This window comes from Emys orbicularis, chromosome 21, assembly GCF_028017835.1.
Source record: "Emys orbicularis isolate rEmyOrb1 chromosome 21, rEmyOrb1.hap1, whole genome shotgun sequence".
NCBI classification, from domain to species: Eukaryota; Metazoa; Chordata; order Testudines; family Emydidae; genus Emys; species Emys orbicularis.
In genome coordinates this window covers 2,832,553-2,845,335 of record NC_088703.1, presented here as the reverse complement: position 1 = coordinate 2,845,335, position 12,783 = coordinate 2,832,553, and the positions used below count along the sequence as shown (strand labels likewise).

The window sequence follows — 12,783 nt, the reverse complement described above, 5'->3', positions numbered from 1 at the left end:
CTGAAAGGGGTCTGGAAAGGTTGAGAGCTCCGGGTGTGGACGTAGATTCGGATCAAACAGGCATGGGTGTACATTCTGTTATCTTCCACAAAGTCACTCTGGATTTACACGTCAGGTCAGAATCTGGCCCGCCCAGACCTTTTAGCTACCTTGGTAACCCAGGCCTTAAACCCAATGACCAGTTTGTGCTAGGAAGGAGGCAAGCTAGATTGTTTGCTGGCCAGGGTTGGCTAGGCACCGGGGTGGCTTGGAATAAATCCAGTGTGAAGAGAGGAAGGGAGGGGGAGATCTGGGGAAGGGGGGGTTCCCCCCCCCGGAGCTGACATCATTTCCTTTGCAGCCTGCCTCCTATTTAAAATCCCGCTGCCTGTCCTCAGATGCAGAGGCAGCGCTGCTCACACACGCGCGAAGGCTGCACCTGTGGGGATTCGGGCACGTTCGCTGGCCTTGGCTCACCAGCCGTTCTGCGGCTGCCTCCCCGGCCCGTTCCAACCCGCGTCTGCTGCCCGTGAGCTCCCCTGCCCGTCGTCGGCAGCAGAATTTGGGCAGCTGTACGGGACTCGCCGCCCGCGCAACATGCTGGCCGTCGGCCTCTGCGTCTTGCTCCTGTCCTGCTGGCACGGTAAGAGCCGGGCAAAGCGAGGCCCAGACTGGGCTAGACACAGCTAGGCGGGTTTTCAGAAGTGCCTAGGTGAGTTAGGCTCCTGGTCTGCTTAGGTGCTTTTGAAAATCCCCTTCGGTGCCCAACGTTGCGTCTTAGGTGCACAAATACCTTTGTAAATCTGCCCCCAAGTGCCTCTTCCATGCCCTGTTGTCTGATCATTGTCAGTTTCCGCTGCGCTTTCTGGCTTGAATCATAGAATACCAAGGTTGGAAGGGACCTCAGGAGGTCATCTAGTCCAACCCCCTGCTCAAAGCAGGACCAATCCCCAGACAGGTTTTTCACCCCAGTTCCCTAAATGGCCCCCTCAAGGATTGAACTCACAACCCTGGGTCAGTCCTGCTTTCCCATTCTCCTGCCTTCTGGGGACGATCCCGCCTGGGCTGGGACAGCGGGTGGCCAATTTCTCTTTAAAACGGGGCTGGCATGGGCAGGTGGTGATTGTTTGATCCCTGGGAAAACGCAGCCCCCTGGGTGTATCTGCCAGAAATCCATGTTCCGTGCCGTCCGGGGAACATGCTGCATTGGCAAAAACACACACGCGCACTCACCAGCAGCCTGGCTTTATTCTTTGGCCGGGGATATTCTGCAGGAGGTGCTCGGCTTGAGGTGGGACGAAGTCCTCTTTTACGCTGGATGGCACCAAATGAAAGTCCGTCTGGGCAGCAGCCGGTGTGTGCCAAGCCCCGGGTGCAGAGGGGGTGGAAGGATTTTCAGCACCCTAGACAGCATCCCGCCCCTGTCATCTGGCAGAGGAATATCTGAGCTGCATGTTAACTATCCCGGCGCTCAAAACGCTGTGCGAAAGCACCGCGAAATCAGCTCCCGCGTTCGGAAGGGGACGGCTTCCCCGGCCGTCTCCTGGGATCCTGCTTGGGGGAGAATTTGCAATTAGTCTGCAGGTTTCAAGGCAAATCCGGATCGGGGCCTGAGGGGACCGGATCAGGGCGAGAAAGGGCTGCTTTCAAACTAGACGTGCTGATATTAATCAGAAGGCCGGTCCGGTCATGGGGGTGTACCAGAGGGAGAGGAAGATTGGGTGTGCAGAGCTCCGTGGGTCCCTGTGCGCGCACAGATCTGTGTACACACGAGCATGTGCATAGAGGGCGTCCGGGTGCCTCTATGCTTGGCTGTGTAGATCTGTACATATGGGCTGGAACTGGGGGTGCTGGGGACACAGCAGCTCCCCCTGGCTTGACGTGGTTTCCATCATATGCCGGGTTTACGGTTTGGTTCGATGGCTCTCAGCACCCCCACTGTCCCCACACCACCAGATTGGTGTGTCTGGGGCCATGTGCGGGAAGGTCTGCGGGGTGATCTGCACACGCGTGTGCGTGCATACACGTGTGTGCAGTCGGGTAGGTGTCTGTGGCACTCGATCTGCGTGCAGGGCCAAGGAACTTCCTCACGCGGCTGCATTCGAAGGAGCAGCACTCGGTTCCCATCCGTTTCTGCGGGGCAGACTTCACTTCGCACCCCCCTCAGGCTTTCCCAGCCGTCTCCGAGCAGGTCACGGTCATTACAAAGCCAAGGGGCCTCATTCTGTTCTCCTGCTGGCATCACCCCGGCGGCGGCTGATTTACCCCAGAATCTGGCCCAAGCTTTCAGGAGCAAAGGCCCGATTTCGGAGCAAGGTGGGCCAAGGCCAGGGCCGGCTCCAGGCACCAGCTTAACAAGCAGGTGCTTGGGGCGGCCAAGGGAGAGGGGCAGCACCTGCGGCAATTCGGGGGCGGCAGGTCCCTCACTCCCTCTAGGAGCGAAGGACCTGCCGCCGAACTGCCGCCGCCAATCACGGCTTTTTTTTTTGCTTGGGGCGGCAGAAATGCTGGAGCCGGCCCTGGCCAAGGCTTCCTCCAGCCAGATCCCAGCCGCTTGCTGTCTCTGTCCTGTTGTGCTTCCTCCGGCATTACATAATATCATTATATAAGGCTAGTGCGTCCCTCGCTGCAGCCTCTGAGTTCCCGAGCAACAGCTCCCCTGCTGCAGGCCATCACTTGGCCTGTGTGTGTGGAGAGGGGGACAACCCCGGGGGCGGAGGGCGGATAGCACGCCCCCTGGAGGGGCGGATTGTCAGTGCACGTGCTGGGGAAGGAGCAGACTCCGGGGGACTTGTGCATAAGGAAGCTGTTTGACAGGAGGGATGCCTGTGGAAACAGCTGCTGTGTGCCAGCCCAGAGGTGGCTGCATTATAGCAATGGGTGAAATGATTCCTATAGAAGCAACTGCTGTGCTCCAGCCCAGAGGCGGCTGCATCTCAGTAGTGGGTGAAATTATCCGCATAGAAGGGTTTCAGATACAACTACTGGCAGGAATTGGACTCAGGTATAGGCAGAGGGGCCGGGCTGGAACGAACTGCCCTTTGCGTCTGTCTGGCTGTCGCAGGAAGATCCCAAACACAGAGTCGCTTGGCCCCCCCCGGCAGGAACGTGCTACCCGGCCGGCATTTGGTTATCGAAACAGAGCCTCGGCCAAAGCCAGCCGGGGCACTGGCCTGCGAGTCAGGAGAACAGGGTTCTGGGCTGGCTCTGCTCCAGGACCTTGAGCCAGTCACCTGCCTGCTCTGTGCCTCAGTTTCCCTTTGTGTCTATTTAGATGGCAAGCTCTTCAGGGCAGGGACCCCGTGTCTCACTCCGTGTCTGTGCCTGGCCAGACATAGCTGGGGGCTCTGCTCTCGGTCAGGGTCCGGGCAGTGCCTGGCACAACGGGGGGCCCTGATTTCAGGTGGGATCCAGGCTACATTCAGCACAAGGAAGGCCCCGCTCTCTAGCGTGTGTGTGTGTATGGTGGGGGTCTGTGCAGCACCTGGGGGCCAAGGAGCAGCAGACGCCAGGGAGGAGGACGCCTACGAGGGAGAATCTTTGTCCCAGCCGCTGTGTGAACACGGGCCGCCCCGCGCCCCATTCAGGGCTGGGGTTAGTTGGTCGCTCCATGGAAATGGATCTGGGGGCTGCACGCCAGCGCTGGGTACAGGAATTGGAGTGCTTCAGGTGTGAGCTCAGTCCGCACCGGAGGGGGGGGGGGGGGTTCTGAGGGGCCCAGCTATTGCAGAGGGCCTATATAAGGAGGAGAGGGTGGGGGTGGCCCCTCCAAGTTCTCGGCCTGAGGGCCTGGGGCAGCTAGAGTGGGAGAGCAGGGCCTGGAGGACACTTGGCACGTCAACAGCTCCTTTCCGCAAGGGCACTCCCCCAGCTGGGGGGGTCAGTATCATTCACCCCCCATGGAGGGGAAATGACTTCGCCCAGGTCGAACTGCAAGTCAATGGCAGAGCTGAAAATAGAACCCAGGAGTCCTGGCTCCCAGCCTCCCCCCCCAACCACTAGACCCCACTCCCCTCCTAGAGCTGGGGATAGAACCCTGGAGTCCTGGCTCCCAGCCCCCCCTGCTCTAACCACTAGACCCCGCTCCCCTCCCAGAGCCGGGGCTCGAATCCTGTGCTGCCTGGGGGCCAGGTTCCAAGCCGATTTGCCCCAGTGTAACTGCGATCGGCGCCGGGATTCTGCCCTCCCGCTGTACCCAGGAATGCAGCCGCCTGCTGCCCTGAAACCTCCATGTTGGGGTCAGCCCCCACCCCCTGCTTGGCCCTTTCCAGCCCCCGCGGGTGCTGGGTCCCTGCTGGTGTCAGCGTCCACCTGCCGGGGCAGCTGGCCCTCTCGGAACAGCTGATGGATATGCCCCATGCTAAGAGCAGCTAAGAATAGGTGGGCACCTGCTGCTGGGGCGTGCAGCCCCCCCTCCACAGCCCTTTACCACCTGCTCTGCCCCCGCCAGAGAAGGCCCCATTGGATCCACTCTGAAGAGCCATCAAGCGCCGGTCCATGGGAGGAAATCTTTCCACTGGGTTTTGGATCAGGCCCTGAGGTGCCCCGATTTGCGAGCTGCATGGCGTGAGTGCTGGGGCGTTGGCAGCTGCAGGGCGTTCGAGGAAGGATGCACGGCTAGCCTGGCACGCCGGGGCCTGTGCAAAGCCAGGCAGCTTCATCTCCCCTTCAGCCTCCTCCTCGGAGGCCTTGGGACGCCACCAGCGTTAGCCTCCTTTGGTCACAAGGGGGCGCTTTTGCTATTCCAGCACTCTGACTCCACAAGGACTCTCCTGTGTGTTATGCAGCCCCCTCTAGTGGCTGGTTCACATATGAGGATAACAGCCTACTGCTGCTAGCAGCTGATGGGGCGAATCCTTTCGCTCAAGCGATAGAGACCTGTGCTTTTAACAAGGGAGAGGGTTTGAGTCCCATGGATGTGCCATCAGTGAGAGCTCTGTATTCTTTCTTTCTTTCTTCCCCCCAACCCCTCTATTTCCCCCTCATTGTTCCAAGAGCAACACACCTGTCTGCCTGTAAACCCACCGGCCTTCAATCACTCGGATTGCTTTGCTCTTCGCTCAGAAACAAAAGCCCAGGGGTTTATTTTGCCCGAGACCTTGCTGTTCTGCCAGCAGCGCCTGCGGGGACCTCATTATAATGATGGCAACGATCACAAAAAAAGCTTTTCTCTTCGCTGCGGGAGCAGAGCCCGGTGCATTAAAACTGCATGAGGCCCAGGAAGGGAAAATAATTGGTGCCTGGAGGGTGGTTAGCATCGGGAAGGCAGAGCCACTGCGTACGTCACAGCGTGTGCTAAGTGAGGGGTAGGTAGACGGGCAGGGAATGGGGTTTTTTTCCACCTCTATCGTCAGCTGACCCTGGATTCATTGCAGTTGTGAGGTTGCAATGAATGACCCCGCGAGGGAGGCTGCGCTAGCGGGCGTGCGTGTGACCTCGGGGCGAGGCCTTCTCTGGGTATGTCCACACTGCAACCAAAGGGGTGTTACTAACTCGGGTTAAAATAGCAGTGAGGACGCAGCAACTGGAGTTCAACCTCAGATTCCCCTCCAGGCTTTGCTCAGAGTTAAAACCTGCAGCCGTGCCTCAGTTTCCCTCCCCCGCTTGTTGCCGATATAGCCTGTGAGCTCTTTCTTCTCACTCTCTGTGTCTGTGCAGTGCCTCACACAACAGGGCCCTGGCCTCAGTCAGGGCTTCTAGGCACTACCCTAGTACCTGTAATAAGTGATATGATTGTACGCTTTATTTATATGCAGCACTTTTCATGCACAGATCTCAAAGCTTCAGTGGGTTAGAACTTGCATCCCAATTTTTACAGGTGGGGAAACTGAGGCACAGAGCAGGGAATACAAAGGTCACCCAGCCAAGTCTGTGGCAGGGCTGGGAATAGAACTCAGGCATCCTGATTCCTTGTCCCCACGGTTCTAACCCCTCCCCCTCCCAGAGTTGGGATTAGAACCCAGGAGTCCTGACTTCCAGTTTTCCACCCTCTACTCTAATCTACTAGGCTACAATCATCTCTCAGAGAGTGCCTGTCTGATCTTGGATAAATTATTTTAAAAAAAAAATCAGTGTGCCTCAGTTTCCCTTTCTTTGAGTTGCCTATTTAGATCATAAGAGTTTGGGGGCAGGGACTGTCTCTTCCTATGTATCTGTGCAGCACTTCTCACAGTGCAGCCCCGGTTTCAACTGGAGCCTTTAATGAGTTACTGCAATACACCTAATGATGAAAACACCCTAGAAGCGGCAGAGCGCCTGCGTTCTAGTGATTGCCTTGCTGGCTAATGAAAGCATGTAATACTATCCGGCCTCCTCTCTTTTATTTTGCAGCCAATTCGCTGCCATTGTCCACCCAGCTCTCGGAGGAAGACGAAAAGGTAAGAAAAGAAAAAATACAGGAAGAAAGAAAAAGAAATTAGACCAAACCAAACATTTCCACTGAAATGAACGAGACGCCTGACGGGGTTAAATTGGGGTCCCTGCTTCAGGAACAGTCCAGTAGAGAGAGTTGGGACTCAGGACACCTGGGTTCTTTCCCCAGCTCTGCCACAGAGCTGTGGGGCCTCTCTCTTTGTGCATTTGTCTGGCTTGTCTCTTTGTGGTGTTGCCAACCTCAAACATTCAAAACTCACGAGATTTGTCTTAAAAATCATGAGATTTTTTTTAAACTAAACTTTCAGCTCCTTTGATTTACCTTTTGCTGTTTGAACCTTGCAAGATTCACATGTTAAAGGCTTTTCCCTACAAGCATGCGGGTTTTTTATTTCCTGAAAATTGGCCTAGGAAAAAAACACTTGGGCTTGTTTAGTCTTGACACAAGAAGGCTGAGCGGGGACCTGATAAGTCTTCCAATAGATTAAGGGCTGTTAAAAAGGAGACAAGGATCCATTTTTCTCCATGTCCGCTGGAGGTAGGACAAGAAGCAATGGGCTTAATCTTCAGCAGGGAGATTGAGGTGAGATATCAGGACAAACTTCCTAACTCTCCGGGGAGTGAAGCTCTGGAACAGGCTCCCAAGGGCGGATGTGAAATCCCCGTCACTGGAGGTTTTTAAGAACAGGCTGGACAAACCGTGGTCAGGGATGGTCTAAATTTGCTTTGTCTGGCCTCAGCGCAGGGGGCTGGATGCGATAACCTCTCACGGTCCCTTCCATCCCGACGTGTCTATGATTCCATGAGATTCTGAGGAATTCACGTGATTCCAGGATCTGGGGCTAGCGAGAAATCAGCAAATATCTCAAGAGTCCCACTAAATTCTCGAGAGTTGGCAACGCGCCTGGATGCCGTTAGGGGGAGGAGCTGTCTTTCTCCCGGGCGATTGTGCAGCGCCTGGCGCGATGGGGACCTGATTTTGGCTGAGGTCGGTAGATGATCCGCTAACACAAATAATTAACAACAATTCTCCCCCATCATCTTCCTCTTTCTTCTCCCCTGTGCCACTGAGTGTTCTCAGGTGCATATGGGCGTCTATAAGCACGTGGCAGGCAGTGTGAGCTGGTGGGTGGCACATTGGAACAGGACTCGGCAGATTATACTTGCTGGGGAAGTCGTGGTCCAGCCGCGTGCCTCAGTTTCCCCACTGTAAAATAGCAGTAATGATGCTGCCCTCCTTTGGAAAGGGCTTTGTGATCTGCCCATGCCAAGCGCTAGGGCAGTGGTTCTCAACCAAGGGCCTGGGGGACGGTGAGCAGTTTTCAGGGGGGTGCCAAGCATGGCGGGCATTAGACTCTCCAGGGCCCAGAGCAGAAACCCGAAGCCCCACCACAAGGGACTGCAGCCCAGGACCCTGAGCCCCACCACCTGGGGCTGAAGCTGAAGTCTGAGCAGCTTAGCTTTGTGGTGCCCCCTGTGATGTGGGGCCTGAGCAACTGCCCTGCTTCCTACCCCCTAACGCTGCCCTGGCTTTTATATGCAGAAAAACCGTTGTTGCGACCCAGCTGGGCCGTGGAGTTTTTATTGTGTGTCGCGGGGGCCTCGGGAAGAAACCGGTTGAGAACCCCTGCGCTAGGGATTATTATTTATTAATGATGCTGATTATGTCGGCTCTTCGTTTGCGAGGCAGCACAAGACGCCACGGAGCCCCCGCCAACGTTGTAAGGACTCGGGCTGCTGAGAAAACTCAGAACGAACCGGTTCCCCGTGGGAAAACGGGGTTTCCTCTCAAGCGAAATTCTCCATGGGAAATGCTCCATTTTGGTGGCATTCTTCCCACCGGGAAATCGAACCGTTCGACGCCCACCCGAGCCCCTGCAGTGCCTCATGGGAGTTGTATGCTTTCGTCCCCCTCCCACTCCCCATTCTCCTCATGAACCAGACTACATCTCCCATGATGCACCATGGTCAGTTCCTAAAAAAGTTTTGGGTTTTGGCCTTGTCAGGAGAAAAAAAAATCAGCGTTTCCCACTGTCCTGGATTCCCGGGGTCTGGGCTTTCCTTTCTTTCCAGCTGCCATTCTCCGCTTCCCTGCAGAGCGGTGCTGGAAATTGCTGTGTCAAAGTCTCAGCCATCGGCTCTATCTTCCTGCTCCTCCGCTCACCTGTGCTGATTCAGGCCGGTTCTTGGTTTAGCTGTCTGATTCCAGCTGAGACAAAGCAGGGGACGGTTCTGCCGGCCCCTCGTTCCCAGTGGCGCTCAATGGGCGGCCGTACGAATGCCGCAGGGAAACTGAGGCACGCCGCTGGCTCGTAAAAATATTACCCCCGTTCGTCGCAGCCGTGCGATGGCACTCCCGTTTTCTGATCGCGCTGGCCCTGCGCGGTCGGAAGCTGACAGCCCCGGAAGATGGGAGAGGTGGTGAAACCCCGGGGGGGGGGGGAGGGGGGGGAAATCTTTGGTGTATTGTCACTGTAAACCCAAACTCACTTTTACCACCCCCTTGGCCAGGTCATCAAATGCATCACGGAGGTTCTGGCTGACACCCTCTCCAAAGCTAGCCCGGTTCCGGTCGCCAACGACTGCCTGAAGATCCTGAAAGAAGGTGAGTGCCGGGGGACGTGGCCGTCGGCTCCTGGGGAAAGCGGAGCTGGCTCGAGATCCAAACACCCCCCTACAGCTCGGCAAGGACTCAGTCCCGTCTGTGATGGAACGGACTTAGAGGGCAGCTCCTGATCGCTCTCCGATTCCTCGGGGCTACCCTGGGAGCATCCCGGGGCCTTGGTGGGGGTGGGTGGGGAAAAGCCCCTTGAGGCTCTCGCCTAAGCAAGTGATGTGGAATTGGAGTAAGGGGGTGGATTGGGGGCTTGTCAAGAGTGCACTGCGCTGTGGCTATTCTCTCCCCCCACCCCCCGCCCCAGGGCCCAGAGGTGGTGGAGCATGAGCTGAGGACCACGCAGGGCCCAGGACACGGGGAGAGCAAAGGGGGTTATAGTCCCCTCCCCCCATTTCTACCAGAAACACTGGGAATCTGACTGTAATCAGGGACCAGCTTTTCATGATATGTGTGTATAGCCCCTAGCACTGCTCAGAGAACTCGGGGCGCTACCTTAATTCACTTAGTTAATCTCCCCCCCCCCCCGAATTTCCTTTCACTCGGGAGCGTTTTTCCCAGCTGTCTCTGCACGAGACGTTCCTTGCGGGCGAAAGGCAGTTCAGTGATACCCGCGCACTTGGCTGCGGCTCGTTCCTAGCCCACGGCCTGGGCGGGTCGTTTGCCCGTGGGCACCAATTCGGCACAAGCTCACGAGTGGGGTTCACCTCTTGTCTCTTCCAGACGAGCGGGTCCTGGCCATGTTGCACCATCACTACCTGCTGAAGGAGCTAAAGGAGCTGGTCCATGAAGGTACCTGCCTTGGCCCCCCTCCCTGCACGAATTACAGAGACCGCACTCGGAGTCAGGACGCCTGGGTCCTATTCCTGGCTCTGTCGCCAACCTGGGTCTGGAAAGTAGGTGGCAGCCCCTAGGGGGGAAAGGCCCCATATCCCATTCTCTGTCCCCTCTGAGTCAGCCAGCCCCCCGCCCTAGGGCCGGATCAGAGCCAGCGCCCCCTAGACGGGAAAGGCCCCGTGCCCCTGCCCTGCTGAGCCACCCAGTCCCCCTACCCTGTGGCCAGGTCAGAGCTGGTGCCCCCTAAAGGGGAAAGGCCCCATGTCCCATACCCCCCCACCCCGAGCTAGCCAGCACCCCCTAAAGGGGAAAGGCCCCATGTCCCATTCTCCGCTCCCCGTGGCCAGCCAGTTTCCCCACCCTGGGGCTGGATCAGAACCGGCGCCCCCTAGAGGGGAAAGGCCCCGTGTCCAACTCCCCGCTTCCTTGAGACAACCAGTCCCCACCCTGGGGCCGGATGGGAGCCGACGCCCCCTAGAGGGGACAGGCCCCGTGTCTCATTCTCCACCCCCCTGAGCCAGCCAATCCCCTGCCCTGGGGCCAGATTGGAGCTGGTGCCCCCTAGAGGGGACGCCAGTTTCATCCAACCCTAGTGCGTGTGGAGGGGACCTGGCTGGGGGGGGGTCAGGGGATGGGATTCAGGGCAATAGCCCACTTGCCACCAAAGCTGACGCTCGGAGCAGAGAAGCCAAGGGAGAGGGGTCTGGAGAATGGGGGAGGGCTGGGGCACCCGGACGATGGGGGACCTGGGTGCACGGGCAGTTTGTGGACACGGGCCTTGCCGTGCCAACAGAGCCCCCCAGCCTGCGTCCACCCATCCCCAACGGGGTCGGGACTGCCCCGGGGCGGGAACAGCTCACTGTTCTCCTCCTTGCCCCCAGAGAACGCCCACCACCACCCGAGCCACGGCGCCTGGCAGGAGACGGAGGAGGGCCCCGAGGGGGACGAGCTGAGGAAGCGGGACAAGCCCCTCCAGCAGAGCTTGGCCGCCTCCGAGACAGTGGAGGAGAAGGAGGGCGAGGCCCGGAAGGAGGAGTATGAGAAGACGGAGAAGATCGAGGAGAAGGTGAAAGAGGAGAAGGTCTCGCACGGGGAGGACAGCACCCAGGTGGAGGAGGCGGCCAAGGAGATCTTGGAGGGCGAGGAAGAGGAGGAGGAGAGGAAGAGGAGGCACGAGGCGGTGAGGCGGGCGTCGCCGAAGCTGAGGGAGATCCGGGGCCCCGGGGCCAGCAAGAAAACGGGGCCGCCAGCCAAGAGGCACTTCAGCCAAGAGGACACTTCGGAGGAGGAGCCGCCGTACCACCATGGAGGCCGGCAGCACGGGGGGCTAGAGGATTGGGAGCAGGAGGAAGAGGAGGGGCAGGAGGAAGAGGAGGACGAGGAGGAGGAGGAGGAAGAGGAAAAGCGGTCGGGCCCGGCCCGGCGGAAGGGCGGCCCGGCCAAGCGGATGGCCGAGAAGGCCAGCGACGAGGAGACGGCCCAGTTCGAGGCGGAGGAGAAGGGCGTGAAAATCTCCGACTCGCAGAGCCACCTCCACGGGGACGGGCGGCTGTGGAAGGAGGGGGAGGGGCGGCACGGCCACCGCCACGGGCCGCTCGGCCACCCGCTGAAGAAGAGGCACCACGAGGATGAGGCGGGGCACCTGAAGGGCAAGCACCATGGCCACCAGGAGGAGGAGGAAGAAGAGGAGGAGGAGGAGGAGGAGGAGGAGGAGGAAGAGGAAGAAGAGAGGGAGGTTGAGAAGGACAAGGTCAGCTCTTTTCCATGCGCTACATGGGTAGTGATCTTGGGGGTAGCCTCCAGCCTGGGAGCCTGCCAGCTCTCCGGGCTGAGCAGCTGAAAGCCAGCTAAACCGCCTTTGTGCCCATGAAAAAAAATCTCCCCTGTGTACTCCCAGCTCCCAGAGCCTTGGGGAGCCCTGGGGGTCCAGGCCTCCGTAGGCAGAAAGGAGCCGGCTGAGAATTTTTCGCTTGAACACCCCAGTTGCCACCCAAGTCTTGTCAGGGGCCCGGGTGGGAATTTGTGGTCCGAACCAGGGGGTGCCCCGCCCTAGCGTCAGTAGCCCGGTGGCTAAGGCCATCAGCTGGCGCGGGACAGATCCAGGTTCGAGTCCCTGCTCCCAATCAAGTTGAGCAAGGGCCAGACTCTGGGTTCCCAGCTCAGTGATCTGACCCGGGGCTAGTGGCTCTTCTGCGGTGGGGCTCTCCCCCTCCCAAGGTCTCCGTTTCCTCCTCATGCCGAACCCTGTGAGGTTTCCCACCCAGCTCCGGAGCTGCGGGGCCGGCTGGGCGGAGAGGAGACGGGGCAGCCCGCGGCATTGCAACCACATGGGGGTCAGCTGGGCCTCCTTGTTCCGTCCTCCCCCACCCATGATCGTGTGGAGGATTCGCCCAAACGCCCCTGCGCTCCCAGCGCTGGGCATTGTGGGATAGGTGCCGCGGGGATCCCAGAATGCACCGGGGCAGCCAGAGGTGCAAAGCCCGGGGGGGGGGGATAAACCAGAGGCCTGGTGGGTGGCTTGGATGTAGTGGCCTGGGGGGTGGTAGGGATGAGCCCTGGGGGGGGCCCCCATCCTCACGGCCCCTCGTGCTTTCTCTCCATCCAGGAACGGGAGCTGGAGAAGCTGGAAGAGATCGAGCACGCGCTGAAGAAGGTGGCGGAGAAGCTGCGGGAGCTGCGGAGAGGGTGACCTCCCCAGTCCCCTTAGGGGAGTGGGGAGCCGTGGGAGGGGGACAAAGGGGCGGCCGCCCCTTTAAGAGTCACCCCCCGCCCAGGCACCCCCCACACATGTGCTTTCTTTGTATATATCCCTCCTCTCCTCTCCCACTCGGCTGTGGACTGTTATCAAAGTCTCAGAGCTTGTGCTTTTCTACCTGTCCCACCCCCCTCCGTCAGGGACCCAGCGCGACCCGAGGCCAAGGAAAATAACCAACCCGCCAACCGACCCTCCCTACCCCCACCATGCAGGAAACGTCCCTCCA

The 12,783-nt window shown here is 58.9% G+C and overlaps 1 protein-coding gene across 1 annotated transcript; it reads left to right on the top strand.

Annotated features, from left to right (window-relative positions):
* The first annotated feature begins 576 nt into the window (after positions 1–576).
* CCER2 (coiled-coil glutamate rich protein 2) lies at positions 577–12,491 on the top strand. The gene is made up of 6 exons (XM_065420788.1): positions 577–622; positions 6,310–6,356; positions 8,863–8,956; positions 9,689–9,757; positions 10,684–11,537; positions 12,408–12,491. The coding sequence occupies exons 1-6, from the start codon at positions 577–579 to the stop codon at positions 12,489–12,491; spliced, it is 1,194 nt and encodes a 397-aa protein (XP_065276860.1).
* The last annotated feature ends 292 nt before the right edge of the window (positions 12,492–12,783 follow it).

Bases quoted from the DNA above. Each gene is read 5' to 3' on its own strand.
- CCER2 (XM_065420788.1), top strand. From the start codon at position 577: ATGCTGGCCGTCGGCCTCTGCGTCTTGCTCCTGTCCTGCTGGCACG. The intron at 8,957-9,688 runs GTGAGTGCCGGG...TGTCTCTTCCAG, and splicing joins CCTGAAGATCCTGAAAGAAG to ACGAGCGGGTCCTGGCCATG. The intron at 11,538-12,407 runs GTTGAGAAGGAC...CTCTCCATCCAG, and splicing joins AAGAGGAAGAAGAGAGGGAG to GAACGGGAGCTGGAGAAGCT.